This window comes from Drosophila simulans, chromosome 3R (assembly GCF_016746395.2).
Source record: "Drosophila simulans strain w501 chromosome 3R, Prin_Dsim_3.1, whole genome shotgun sequence".
Classification (NCBI taxonomy): Eukaryota; Metazoa; Arthropoda; class Insecta; order Diptera; family Drosophilidae; genus Drosophila; species Drosophila simulans.
The window spans coordinates 14358572-14373912 of NC_052523.2; the positions used below are offsets into that span (position 1 = coordinate 14358572).

General features: G+C 42.0%; 2 protein-coding genes across 3 annotated transcripts; one reads left to right on the forward strand and one right to left on the reverse strand.

Annotated features, from left to right (window-relative positions):
- Window positions 1-946: 946 nt before the first annotated feature.
- LOC6728472 (probable serine/threonine-protein kinase MARK-C) lies at window positions 947-14745 on the forward strand. 2 transcript variants are annotated; one of them, XM_016176948.3, is made up of 6 exons: window positions 947-1990; window positions 9166-9345; window positions 9412-9923; window positions 9987-10209; window positions 10271-10481; window positions 10547-14745. In XM_016176948.3, the coding sequence occupies exons 1-6, from the start codon at window positions 1837-1839 to the stop codon at window positions 12690-12692; spliced, it is 3426 nt and encodes a 1141-aa protein (XP_016035117.1). In that variant the 5' UTR covers window positions 947-1836; the 3' UTR covers window positions 12693-14745. The 2 variants fall into 2 exon arrangements, with proteins under 2 accessions (XP_016035117.1, XP_016035116.1); XM_016176947.3 differs by lacking the exon at window positions 947-1990 and adding an exon at window positions 5544-6098.
- Window positions 12875-15332, reverse strand: LOC27209040. The gene has a single exon (XM_016184562.3). It carries the CDS (start codon window positions 15290-15292, stop codon window positions 14768-14770), a length of 525 nt encoding a protein of 174 aa, XP_016035118.1. The 5' UTR covers window positions 15293-15332; the 3' UTR covers window positions 12875-14767.
- Between the last annotated feature and the right edge of the window lie 9 nt (window positions 15333-15341).

Genomic DNA, 15341 nt, shown 5'->3' on the forward strand with positions numbered 1-15341 from the left:
ATTAAAACAAAGGTACCCCCACCCCCCATACTCTGATCTTAATATGTTTAATTCAACTGCAATTATCGTTAAAGACGTATTTACTGTTTGTGATCCAAATTCATTGATTAAACGTAAACTACACAAAGATACAATTGTTGCATGGGCAAGGTTTGAAGTCCGGGTTCGCAAAGCACCCACAAGTACTCGATCCCCGGGTCTCAAAGACGAGGAAATCACGAGTCAATAAGCCAGGTTCAAAACTTGCAGGTGCGGCGTCAATGGCTCGCTATACTTTCCGGTCGGGCCAAATCCGAAAATGGCCTGCTCGCAAATTATACACACCTAACAGGACCGAGTGTTAAGAGTACTTTTGGACTCTCTGCGAACCCATAGAAATAGAGCAGGAACAGTAAATTGTACTTAATTGAAAAATGATATAATAAAACACCGCCACTTTGAAATATATTTACTTGAATCAAATAATATTAATGAGTATATATAACTTTGTACTTGAATAATATTTTATTTATATTTACCTTAAGTCAATAAAAATTCTAATAAATTATAATCACCCAAAAATGCATTTTGTTCAAATGTCGGGGGAGTTCTTTTCAACTACTGATTGGAAAATTTATGCCTTTTATTATTGATATTTACGAATACTGATTGACAAGCTGCGAACCTTGAGTAAACGTATTCTTCCTAAAAATAAAAAGTAAAATACAAAAAGGAGATTTATTAGGGGCGTGTAAATTAAAAAATTCAAAAGAACCGCCAAACTGTTGTTTATAAACTGGTCTCACTACGCCAAGTAAAATACATGTAGAATACGGGACGGCGTTGCCACTCTTCTGGTATTTAGCGAGTTCGGCCACCAAAGAGACAGCGAAGTTCTTCACCATACCTGAGTAGCGTAGCCATACTACATTTTAAGCAAAAAACACTAGTATCGCTGCCGTCTTCTGGTATTTTCATTGGCCCGAAAAACGGCCCTACCAAAATGGTACCTCCGGCCACACGGAACAATTCGTCGTCATTCGTCGGAATCATTCGAACTTTGAAAATGGATCGGTAGCTGGGAAGGAAACTTAAAGCGAAATACGCAAAGAAAACGGCTTTTGTCCGCTATTCAGCGATTTTTTTTGTGTTGTAATCAGCAGAGGAAATTTTAACGACCAACTCCACCGCCACACCAGCCATCTCCAGCAGCCCCGGAAAATAAAATAGAACTACCTTAACACCACCACCACCACCACTACAACAACCATCTCAACAACAACTACAAGAGCAACAACCACAGCAACAGCACTACTGCACCAAGCCCACAAAGAAAAGGTGAAACGCAAAAATTGGAAGACCTCAAAAAAAAGCAAAAAAATAGCGCAGATAACCGAAAAAAGCGGTGCAAATAGATAAACCCCATTTTTTGCTTGAGCTTTTTTCGCCTGTGTGATGAGAGAAATCAGCAGCAGCCATCGATTACAACAACAACAGCAGCAACACCAACGACGACTCAACCACCAAACGAAGAATAAATAAACAGCGGAGAGCGATAGATAGAGAGAGAGAGAGAGAGTGGAGCATCTGCAGCAGAATTGAATCAGTTTTTTCATCAACCGCCACTGTATTAAAAACTAGAGGAGAAGAACAAAAACGAATAACAAAAAACATCCCATAGGCGGCCACCATTTTGATTTTGAATGAACTGAAAGAATAGAGGGAGAGCACGAGAGAGCGAGAAAAACTGCTGCTCATTTGTTGCACCGTAAACCCTTCCTTCAGCTTGTAAGCACTCTGCCTGTCTCACTCTAATCGCGTCCAGGAGTACCGTACAGTAACAACAACAGCAACAACATGGTGGAGCCCACGTCCGGGACAGCTGCTGCTGCCAAAGCAAGCAACAACAATAACAACAACCACCCCCGTGGATCTGGGGACAGCGGCATCCGGAGTGGCAGCGGCATTTCCTGCAGCAACACGGACAACAGCTGCAGCCAGAGTCAGTCAGGTGAGCACTTTGAGTTCCTAGAACTCGGGGAGGAGCCTCCTAAAAACATGATCTCTAGGAGTTTGATACTAAATTCCCATAGCTGAGATGCAAACTGTGAATGAGATATATTTTGGAAACCATTTTGGAAGAGACTTCGCACATTTGCGCTTCGTGTGTCACCAGTTTAATTTTAACTAGACAAGACAACTTCTTAACAGAATGATGAAATAATTGCAAATATTTGCTCTGACTGTAAATTTGGCAGCTCCTTCGTATAAATTTTAACTTCTACCAATTGGAATTTCAACTGAATCTCTGTCGTAATTGGGTATCAAGATGTTGTATTGCCTAAATATAAAGTATATTTCGTAGGCAACTGTTATTTGCATGCCAAAATAAATGAATTTGTCATTATTATTATTTTGAGAATATGACAAACGTTATTTGCTTTTTAAGGTTGCATCTATAAAATACTTCTATAATTCCCGATTTGTAGGATATTTCTGCTAAAATGCAATGGTGAAAAGTATACTTCAATGTAATATTTAGTATAGCAAGTTATACTTCCTCAAAAGTTCCGAACCATATGCATGTATTATTCTGCCTGCCATTGGGTGGCGACTGGCTACCGACTGGGGAACAGACCCGACCATTGCTCCTCCGCTTTCATTGAGTCGATTTCTAGTCAGTTATCGGCAAAGCTGGGCCACGCAGCACTTTCGTTTCGTTTACCCTTGCTAATCAATCGAGCGAACTAGGGAGCATTGACTGACTGGGCCACGCTGCGCACCGGGTGCCGCAGTGTATTTCCTTGACGTCACACGATGTTCGAGAACATGCATGCTGTCTGCCTGCCGGCGCCCAACCCCACCACCCACACCGCTCCCCTTCCCCCACCCCGCAGTCCGTGGGGTGTTTACAGTTGTTTTGTTTCGCCAAGAGAACCACATTGCATCATGCGACTGGGGCCATTAAGCGGAATATAAGTGTGTATGTGCCCTAATTTGAGGGGTATTCCAGCATCTGGACTTTATAACCATCACTGGGGGTGTTATTATTGTACACAAGTTCTTAATTATATGTGGGATTTCATATATGGTATAAAATAACAATGGCAATGATCTAACTAACTAAATCCACTAATATTCTAACTGAAGGTTAAACTAGAAGTTTGTTGTTTTCGTTTAGACAATGATTCTAGTCCACACTCTGTGTTTATCAAAGATAATCTTATGAAACAGGGCCAGATTGTTGTGTAAATATGCTAGATACGGTTGGAGAACTGATTTTCACTAATATTTGGAAAATTACACAAATTTGGAAAATCTTGATATCCATATGGGAAAACTGCTGTACAATAGGAATATATTCACACATATGTACATATGTAGAAATCAGCACCAATTGTTACCCTTTGTAATAAGAGGTTCTAAATTAGTATAAAACTGGTATAAATTCGCATAATATGATTATCCATCTAAGCACTACTAGATGCCAAGCACAAATGGGTATTCCTTTTCTCTGCCATTCCACCAACACCACCAAAGCTGCCGGCGAAGTGAGAGAGACGGCACTAGTATCTGTGCCAGCTAGCCGAGACCGAGAAATTGAAATTGAGCGTGTGCAGGCAGTTATGGAAATGGAAAATGACTCATGATGGCTGATCGATTGAGCGTAATGCACTGACACTCGTGTTCAAATGCGTATTCGTGCCCGAAATGCAGCGAACGCGGCGAAATGTGAACAAACTACGATTATAACCTTCATGACGTTTATTGCACTTGGTGACGTTCGTTGCAGCCACCGATGAGAGCGCGGCCTCCCACACATATGATATGTGTGCGTCCATTAGGAGTTGTGCTGGAGTGGATTTTGCAGCTGCAATCAACTGAGTGCAAAACGCTGTCAATTGGAGCCCACCAGCTGGAAACTTGTTTTCCCCCCATCGAACCATAACTATTATCGAGAAGTTTTTCATTCTATCGAGGCCTATCGATAGAAGGACAGCTAATGGGGCCTACGTGCAGCCTCCTCCGTCCGATTCATGAAATCAGCCCATCATATCTCTGTCTCCCTTGCTCGTTTGCGCAAAAGCCCTGCGAGAGACATTTATTTTTTAGCTTTGGCAATGCCGCAGCGGAAAAAACGTCAGCTGAGGCATATGTTGTTGTTTACTGTGCAAAAACGAAAACAAAGCAAGTTAAATGTAGTTTTTTTTTTGCTGTTTGCCCTTTCCACTTGTTTGCTTTTAAACAGAACTCACGCACATCACACCACCTTCCGCTGCATTGGTGTTGGAATCTGTATCTCTCTCCCTCGCACCTCTGCTCCACGTCTTCCACTACATTTTCGGGCATCGCGCTCTCGCACTCCAAAACGTACAAAAACAATGAAACAGGGCTCTCTGCACTGAAAGAAAAATAACTAATTTACTTCGAATTAGCTAAATATGAAAACATTAGGCTGTTCAGTGAAGGACGTATAGTTGTGTGCCACTGTAAAACTATGCTCTAACCGTTAAAAATCAATCAAATGCCACAATCATATTTCTTTCTGTGTACTCTCTTTTTACAAGAGCTTAATTGCATCATGTAACGCTCTCGCGCACCGGTCTTTTCCTGTGCCGCTCTCTTAAACTTTAGTCTCTCTCTTTCGGCCGCTTCTCGGTTTGTCGCTTTGTTATTGTTTTTCCTGTTGCTGTTTTTGTTTTGCTTGCGGCGTGTCGGGCACAACCACAAAGCGACTTTTTGTCAAAACTGGTTCTGTGTCCTATATGATGTGGCTTTATCGCCGCTCTCTTTCCGCCGCCGATGCGTTGGTGTGCGTGGGCTTATTGGCCAGGTTGTGTGATAACACAGGTATCGGTATCGGTTACCTCCTTAATCTGGCCTAAACTAGTGTGTCAATACTTACACCCCTCGAAAGACAAGAACTCGATCGGCAAACACAAAGCTAATATTTTCTCTTTGCCATGGAGTTCTCAATAAATATGAATTTATATCGACCGACTTGACTCGATGAATAAACATGGCCGGTAATTGTTGTGCATTCGATTTGAAACCGGATTTTTGCAACCAGAGGCGTTTCTCTTCCGGGCTGCTTTTTTAATTTGATTGTAAGCAAAAAGATCGAGTTATTGTTTTCGTTGTCCTATGACGAACGACACTCGCAATTATTGAACAGGCTTCTAACTACGTATCTATGCTCGTACATACATGCATAAGTACAAAGTATGTTTATCGATACCCTTGCAAACAGCGCATCATAAAAATATATATGTAAATACAGCGCAGGCCAAGTAAAGAAAACTTTGTTTTGTAGATCAAACCACATAGCTTTTAGGTTTTGTATGATTTGATAACATTTTGTCCTACTTAATTTTAAACTTAATAGTTTGTCGAATTCAAATGCGATATGGGGGCACTATTTTCGGAACCTCTACTGTATATACATATCTATTTGTTACAACTCTCGCTCTCGTTTCGGCCGCTCTCTTCGCTCGCCGCCCACCGCTCTTTTTCGCTCTTCGCGCACCGCGGTAGTTTAGTTTTCAGTTTTTGTCGCTCCCCCGAAAGCGGGCGCGTGTTTGAATTCGATTCTTTCCTCGTTGGCGCCGCGCGACGTAGGTCCGCAAAGATTTGTCCGTGTTTTTCCATTTCTTTAAAATTCACTTTTTTGGCCAATTGGTTTTCGTCGCCGGTACTAATCTCACACACACGCGAAATAAATCTAATTTGAAATCCCCGGCCATTTGATCTAAACAATTTTTCCTGTGCTTCCAATAATAACAATCATTCAGCAGTAGATTGTCGTTTTCGTTTTCGTCGGTCGAAAAGGGAAAAGTGCACTTCAAATCGATGATGATCCAACCGGAATAGGGTTAAAATTAGCCCAATATCGTAATTAAACAAACAACTAAACCGAAACTAAAGCAATACAATATCGACGGGGAGCAATATATTATCGAAGGCAAGCGGTTTTATCTACGCATTGCAAAAAACGTGCCGCCCAGAAGAAGAACAAGCAGCAGAACGGGCGTTGCTTAGACAAATTGCGTTGCGATTAAAAGGCGAACAGCAGCAGCAGCAACAACAACATCAGCGGCAAAAAGCAGCAAACATGTTAGGTAAATACAGCAACAACAACGATAGCAACAAAGTCTAGGAACGAGATGAGATGAGAGAACTTTCGCACACACACACAGCCCTGCTCACTCACACCCACATAACGTGATGGGCATGTGCATTTGTGTGTGAGGGGAAACGTTTCGAAATGCCGGTTTTTGCATTTTTGTTATTGTTTTAGTTCGAACAAGTTTCCGCTACATTTTACAGGCTGCTAAAAGCAATTACATTTTAGGCTTATCTATTGTCTTCAAACTGATTTTTAATTTATTTCCACCTATTAAAGTAACAAAAACGACCTTGTATGCATATAATAACTATGGTAATACATCCCATTTGGTTATTCTCTAATTTAATTCCTCATCTTATTTTTTATTGTCATACGTTATGTTCTGGTTCTCTCGCCATTTTCATACATTTTTTCGCTTTTACAATTTCATTTGCTGCGCAATAATTTTCTGCTTCTTTACAGCACACAAACACAGGCGTGCAGATAGCGTTCGTATGTGCTGTGTGCAAGAGTTTTAGTGCCTCTGCCCGTGAATTCATGGTGTCAGGAGAAGAAGGTGGTTTAAGAAAAAAAGAGTGAGTTGTTGGGGTGGCATCTCTTCAGTATTCTAGACCTTTCGCAAGGGAACTTGTAATCAAAATATATGAAATGTTTAGTTCATTTGCAGAGTTACAAAAGAATACTTTTAACTGATTAAAGTGTCTTTAGATGTAGGATGAATAAAATGTAAAAATATAAATTTTTTCGAATTAAAATATTTGCATTTCAATTGAAACAGAAAAACAGTTAAAACAGAAACTTATTTTTGCTTAGGATTACATATGTATTCTGACGTCACAGCTCTTAGATGTTGAGCACAGCTAATTGGGAACTTATTCGAAGTGCTCTCTGTCGCACTTTCACCCTGCCATGAAGTAAAAGAGAGCGAGAAAGAAGCGGACCCACCTTATCTTCATCTTCCTCCCTACGCGCCTACTCCCACTCTTTCGGCTCCTCTCCACCGCTCTCTCTAAAAGCTCCTCATGTGCGACCGCATGTTTGTTTCTCCTTCCCTTTTTTTCTCTTCACTGGCATTATTTGAATTGAAATCGGCAATGTTAAGTGCCAAAAGCAAACCTTTTGCTTTGCTCGCTTTTTACGTAGTTCGTCCGTCTTATCAACCTTTTGTTTATTCGCTAATCGAGTGGCCACCGTGTTATTTTGCGTTTCCTACCTAGACATTTGATAACTTATTATGGCACTGGCTTCGATAATGTTTGCGCTAAGCCGTAAAATTGAAATTTCTCAAGGTTTTCTCTAGACGCTTTCCGATTCTTGTTTTGTTTTCAGTTTCGTATTATCTGCTAGCTTTTGTTTTTTTTCTGTGCTCTGCACCTGTACGTGAACTGTCCTTCATCTCGGTTAATTTTTTTAACTTTAAAGAACCCCAAGTCTAATCTCGATTCCAGTTGGAAGTTTTTTAAAGCAATTCGTTCAAAAATGTTTAATATACGTATGTACATATGTATTTATAAATTGCTAAGGACAATGTGCATTGATTCATTAAAAATACCTTTGGTATTTTTATACATATGTACTTCATAGAGGTTTCACTTAGTACCGAACTTACATAAAACTTTGCACATGGACATGTATAAATAAGCATCTGAAAAGCCGGCCGGCAAACCATGAAAATATTTTCCTACGTTTTCCATTCGTATCAGGTTTGTTTTTACATAAGTTGGTTTGTTAGTCGTTAACGATTGTCTAGCCGCTGATGAAATGTAATAAGGGCATTTCAATAAATGTCTACTGTCGTCATCACCTTATCGACTTGCACCTGAAGGGATCGGATGATGTGTTATGCCGACGTCAAGCACGGACTTTTTGTGCCGGAACTGCGGAAATTGTTTATGCAATTTAAACAAAAATACACACGTCTTCAGCACATTCACATATATCTTGTTCATCAAAACGAAATGATTTGGCGAAAAATAACATACATACATGCATACATTATTAATTAAATGCGCAGAATATTCGGCAGACTTGTGAGAGGAGAGTCCATTTCGATAAACAAGAGAAAGGCAAAGAGTTTGAACGCGTCTGTTTCTGTTGTCTCGGCGTTTATTTACGCAATTGATAACAATTAAAGCTGACCAACAAATAGGCCAAATTTTATATTTAGAACAGAACGGAAAGCGTGCGACAAATCATAAAAGTGTGGGTGGCCGAAAGGGGGAGAAGCGCAATGCTTATAAATTGAACATTCATTCAAAATACTGATAGAAAAACTGTAGTTTATAAATTGAATTTTATAATGCAAAAAAGGAACAAAAACTAAGATTTTAATTACAGTACTGTTAAAAAGACTGTACCCTAAAGTCGTTGAATCTTAAGCGATTTCTTCTGAAGAGTACTCCACTCTATAACTCCAATGAAGCGATACTTATTTACAATGCGACGTGACTCCAAGCTTATTAGTAGTTCCTTTGGCGAGCAGCTAGATCTACACAAAGTCACCGCCCTGGTGCAGACGTCTTGGACTTTATAAATAGTCGCCCGGCTATTGACAACAATTGAGGAACAGGCACACACCCAATCAAGCTGATCGCCGGTCCTCGGCCCCTTTGCTTACTCCCCTGATCTTGGGGTTAGCTCCAGGCCGAGCTCTGAACGATTCCAACCAGAAGTTTTCTATATAGCGGCCTGTGTTTGCTGCTGTTTTCACATTATTTAATTTTACATATTTATGCACACTTGCGGCGACTTGTTTACGACACGCGATTTGCTTTCTACGCAGTTAGTGCAAAAGTACGAGTATTTCTTATTTTATATTCCCTCATTATTATTTTTATACATGATAAATGCAGAAAAAATAGGCATGCAAATAAATATGGCGAATGTTTTCGATAAAAAGCTCATACCATACATACATGGTACTTGTCAAGCCGATCGTACTCCGATATTAAGCTAGCCTATCCTCTTATTGCCAGCTAGAATGCAGAAGTCAAAGGGTTGGAGCGAATTTAGTTCGAAACATTTATTTATGACATTGTCTCATTTGGTTGTTTTTACAGACGGACAGAATGAGCTGACGCGCTACAGCAGCGAGGATGTGTCGGGCAATGAGTCCAGCGAGGCGCCCAACATGACCGAGTTGGAACGCCAGGCGGAGCTTAACAGGCACAAGGAGGAGATGCAGAAGAAGCGGCGCAAGAAACGCATCAGCTCCTCCCTTCATTCCTCAACCTTTCAGGGTGAGTATGGGGGTTAGAGAACCGCTCACAAGGTGCATTTCCTAAATTGGTCATTTCTTCCATCAGAGCTGTACAAGCTGACTGGCGAGATTCTTGGCGAGGGAGCCTACGCATCGGTGCAAACTTGCGTTAACATCTACACCGATCTGGAGTATGCCGTGAAGGTGATCGATAAGATACCGGGGCATGCGCGTGCACGTGTCTTTCGTGAAGTGGAGACATTCCATCACTGCCAGGGTCATTTGGGCATCTTGCAACTGATCGAATTCTTCGAGGATGACGAGAAGTTCTACCTGGTATTCGAGAAGATCAACGGTGGTCCATTGCTAACGCGCATACAGGAGCACATTTGCTTCTCCGAGCACGAGGCCTCGCAGATAATCAAGGAGATCGCCTCCGGACTGGATTTTCTGCACAAGAAGGGCATTGCCCATCGTGATCTCAAGCCGGAGAATATTCTGTGTGTCAAGACGGATTCGCTGTGCCCAATCAAGATTTGCGACTTTGATTTGGGTTCGGGGATTAAGTTCACTACGGACATCTCGTCGCCAGCAGCCACTCCTCAGTTATTGACACCAGTAAGTCGGAAATTAGTGATGACTTTAGAATATAGTTTCTAAATGAAATTACTTCGTTTTTAGGTTGGCAGTGCCGAGTTTATGGCTCCGGAAGTGGTCGATTTGTTTGTGGGCGAGGCACACTATTACGATAAGAGGTGCGATTTGTGGTCCCTGGGAGTCATTGCTTACATCCTGCTCTGCGGTTATCCGCCATTTTCGGGCAACTGTGGTGAGGATTGCGGCTGGAATCGCGGTGAAAACTGTCGCACGTGCCAGGAGCTGCTTTTCGAGTCCATTCAAGAAGGTTTGTGGATGCTAGGATTATTATCATTATCAATATTAATCATAACATTACTATTGTTTAGGACACTTTTCTTTTCCGGAGGCCGAGTGGCACGATGTCAGCGATGAGGCCAAGGACCTAATTTCTAACCTGCTTGTCAAGACGGCAGCAAACCGCCTCAGTGCCGAGGCAGTGTTGAATCACCCATGGATTCGTATGTGCGAGCAGGAGCCACCGGCCAGCAAGCATGCCAGGCGCCACAAGGCTTTGCAAACGCCCAGTAACATCCGACGGTAATAATATAGAATATATTATGGTTGATTTGCAGAAAGAAATTACGTTTTTATTAAATTTGCAGCAATCACCAGTCGGCAAGGGAAATCTCGCAGTTTGCCGAATCTGCCATGGCCGTCAAGCGTGTGGTCCTACAGCATTTCTCGATGCGCTACGATTACATGAAAGAGCGTCCCAACATCTACCAGCCATCGCAGGCCTACATGGATGCCTATAGCGATGAAAACTACAATCCCAAGCCGCCGGCTCATTACACTCGCAATCGCTCGCAGCGCAATCCCGCTTCCTCCTTGTGCGCCTACGGAGGGCGTATGTCCTCGATGCACGGCCAGCGGGTCAATAGCCGTCAGTCTTCCCGAAATGCATCTCGCAATGCATCTGCAATTTATCCGAATAGCGGGGGCTTCAAGACATTAAACGTCCACGAGGAAGATGACGACGATGAAGGTGTGGAGGCTTTTGGCCGTATCGATGATGATGATGAGTGGGCCAGGTCAACGAGGGAATATCAGCAGCAGTGTGAGACGCTGGGCGAGGAACGCTTTAGGCGACAAAGCGGAAGCGAGGGCGACGAAGTGGAAGATGAGGAGGATGGAGAGAATGAGGACTATCAGCACTATAAGCATTACTGGCGCGAACTGGACGAGGAAGAGGGCGATGACTACTTGTATGAGCAGCAGCAGCGCGTCGATGATATAGTCGAGGAAGAGGAGTTCGAGGACGAACCAAAGGAGGAAACTCAAGCTGACAATCTAAAGCTATCGAAAGCTTACGTGGAGCAAGTTGGCGAGACCAATGTGGAGAAATCGAAGCCACAGGACGATAACGGTGGGTATATAAGGGAGGACCTTATTATGGATAATATGGATATGAAGAAAAACACTCAGCAAAGCGAATTTGCTAAGCTCACCATAATGCGCAACGATGCGCAGAAGGAGGAGAATGAAATAATGCAGCAGCAGGATGAGGAGAAGAAAGAGGAAAAACAGCAGGATGATGTTGATGGGGCTAAGAAGCAAGGACCATCAAGTGATATTAGTGCTACTACCATCACCGATAATAACAAGCAGCAAACACCAGTTATGACTACAACACACATTAACAACTGGCAAACTGGCGATGCAATTGAAGATGATGATGTTAAACTATTGGATAGTATTAGTGATTTAAATGAAAAGCTACCTGAAATTTATGAGACTGCAAATATTGTTGTCAACTCAGCGGCAGTGCCAGCAGCATCGACACCAGCAGCATCAGCAACACGCCCACCAACCGATAACCCAGAGGAAGATGATTCGAACGTGATCAAACCGACGACTGCTGCTGAGGGGACAACAATGCGAACGACATTTGGCATGGCAGCGGAAGAGGAGAAGCCTGTAGCCCCATCCCACACCGCGGGTCACCACAGCAAGGCCGGCCGCACTGTTAACTTTGCCCCCGATGCATATCAGAACGACGAGGATGCCGATATCGACGAGGACGACGACTACGATGACGAGGAGGAGGAGAATCTGCATGAGCACAGCAAGCAACAGCTGCCATCAAATGCCTACACTAGGAAGCAGCGACAGCAGCACCAGCGGTACATTGTGCCACGCTACCAGCCTGCGGATCAAGTTCCTCAGAGGCAGCACACCGAAAACTGGCGTTATCGCACCCATCACTCGCAGGAGCAGCAGCCGACAGCGGACTATCGCAAGTATCGTCCGCCGTTTAGCACCGGAGGCGGCGGTGGCCACCATGGCAACCAGCAGCGCAATTACTTGGGGAGCTTCTCGCACAGCGGCGGTGCCGCTGGTTACAAGATAGCTCCAATGCCGCCACCAATGCAGCCGCCTCCGCGGCACAACAGCGCCGGAAGCAGTGGCAGTGGTAGCGGCAGCGGCGGATCTCCGCCATCTGACGAGCAGTCGACCATACGCAACTGGCGTCAGGACTGTGTTTACGCCCGCAGTTGCGGGATGAACCAGGGGCCGGAACAGCATCGTCAAAACCGTTCGTCGGGCCAGCGTGTGCAGCAGCAGCCGCGGATTGGCAGTGGACGCTTCGCCCACCTGCAGGCGGCCCAATTGATGGACGAGTTGCCTGATATGAGGATCGGGCTTTCGCCGCCCACTGAGAGTGTGCTGCTCCAAAGGCGCCTGCGCCAGCAGCAGCGGGCCAACGATCTGTCTGAGTACTGCGAGCCGGCCACCGCCAGTGGTTAAGCCGATCCACTGTGGACAGATAACTCTGTTTTTTCACGCACATTCTCTTAAAACCAACTTTCCAGTTCTATGATTCTTTTTTGTGCGACTTTTCAACAGATAACGTTTCTTGTAAAAGTGTACGCAAACTATTTAAATTCAATTAATTCCGCCACTGCAAACAGAGTTAACAAAAACCCCAAAAACAAAAAAAAAAAAACGATAATAATAAAATGATGAATACTTGTGGTAGGAGAAAGGGACTGCAGAGTGAAAAAAACTGAAACCGAGGGAAATTGAGAGTGGCAATTGTCTACGCTGTTTTGAAGCAAGCCAAACAGTCGTTCGAGATGAAAACAACAGAAAACAAATACCTTTTTTTATAAAAAAGATTCGAAAAATTGTAATTTATATTGCAGTATAATTTTTTATTATGAAAAATAAAAACGAATACGAAAAGTGTTTGGTCAAGAGATGCATAAAACACTTACGACTTTTCTGTTTTGGTGAAATTGCTTAAATACTAAGTACTCTTAAAAATTTGTTCATGCCTCTTGAGTCAAAATGATGATAATTTTAGAACGCCCGTTCCAAATACCAACATGTACAACATATGAAAATTGTTAATATTTGTATAGTATGTTTTTATTTCTCATGACAAAAATTGTTATAGGAAAGGATAAGCGGGCAGCAACAATAAGTTGATTTTACAAAGTTAATTGAATTGTCAAAATTTCGAGTGGCTCGCCAATTAGTTGGAATCGGAATTTACACTTAAAAAATTAAACACTAGTAAGTTATTTCGAAGAAATTGACATGTAGACAAGATAAGCTGCAATATAAAAGTAATTTTTATTACAGTTTATAGTTTTGTACGTGTATATGCCAATTGCTTGGAAATAGTTTACCTGCGTACAGTTAATTATTTCAAAAAATACTGAAACATATATTTAATTAAGACCCAACACTCCTCTACACTGACATCCACACACACTAAGGCCAACTACACTGGGCAAAAATCGAACACACTCTTGACATTGCAAGTTGCTCAACATGTTTTGATGGGCGTAAATGAAAGAATAACATGCAAACCAATTTTGTTAAATACATACACCTATAATATTTAAAAAATTGTGATATAAAATGTAAATGTAAATGCACCTGAAGAAATCTATCTATCAAATGACGCTGTGCCATCAACAACCACTTCAATCTACTGATAAGGTCGCCAGAGGAGTAACATTTTCCACAGTCCTTATTTGTTTACGTCCCACGAAATCAATGTCAAGTGCAATGCTGCATACACACCGATACTTCTATTTTTCCAACCAACAGCAACTCAACTTGTGCGAAAAACTTCCAAAAAACACAAAAACAAAATAAACGAAAAATCAAACTGACCACAAAAAATAAAGTTAAATGCAGACATAATAAATAAAACATCATAAATGATTGTTCATAATTTTAGCTCAAAACGCTGCTGCCAAGAAAAGTTGCCAACGGCCTCGTTTTGAGTTTGGTTAAAGTTTTGAACATTTGCTAATAATAACGACAGCGTCCAATTAATTTAAACTATACATGCAATGGATTCCTACAGAAGCAATCAAAGTTGCACTGAAACTGAAGTATTGAAGTGGAAACTATCGCTTTCGTTTGTTTGTAAAACTGTGAGGAATGTTTCGCAACGAAACAAAAAAATAAATAATAACTATGAGTTAAATTTACAAGCAGAGCTGCTTAAAATCCGATAAAACTACACTAAAAACAAACAGCACCTTGGTTTTTAAAATGTCCGTTAAGCCAATGGTTAAACTTAAGTCGTTACACTGGTCAGCGCAGCTTTCGAGAAGTGAACACCAACGATAATATGGGGAAATCCTGCAGATAATTGATTAGCTGACCGATTTAATCAATGAATATTTGTATGAAGTGAATTGGTTTTAAAATTATGGCTATACAGAATTGAAAACGAAAGCCAAGATAAAAGAATACAAAGCCAGCAATAAAAGAAAGAGTAGATATTGTTTTATACATATAAAAACTCAATAAAAACGCAAAATACATGAAATGTTAAGGCTTGTGTTCTGCATGTGGCTTTATTTCAGGCAGCAGAGAAGTATAACCAATCCCAGCAGGCAGATAACCCAGTTCAAGCACCGGGTGTTGTCTCCTATGGATACCGTATGGTAGGTTGGTGCCTTCGTTTCCGGGAAGTGTAGAACCATCAACTCGGGATTCGTGATGTTCCCTTGCGTGAAATTTTGCTTAGCAAAGCATTCTTTGAGCAGCCTCTCCAGGAAATGAATCCTATTGTACACGCACTCGAAACCCGTGTAGTAATCGTAGACTGATGTCCCATTCCGAATGAATTTGCCCCATTTATCCACTTGAAACCAATCCAGATGGTTTAGCCGGCTTCTCCCAATCGTAATGAAGAAAGCTCGAGAATCGTTTTCCACATGGAAAAAGGCGTACTTGTGGTTTTCGTCCTGATTGTGGTAATGGGGAAGAGTATTATATGTTGAAAGAGTCTTTTTCTTTGATCTTCTTTCGTGTATGCCCCGGCAAAAAAACACGAATGTCTTATTCTTGATTGGCCAGCATTGTGGGCTTATTCCCATGTTTATATGAAAAGAAACTGAACGAAACTATGTTTGTGATAGCAAGACT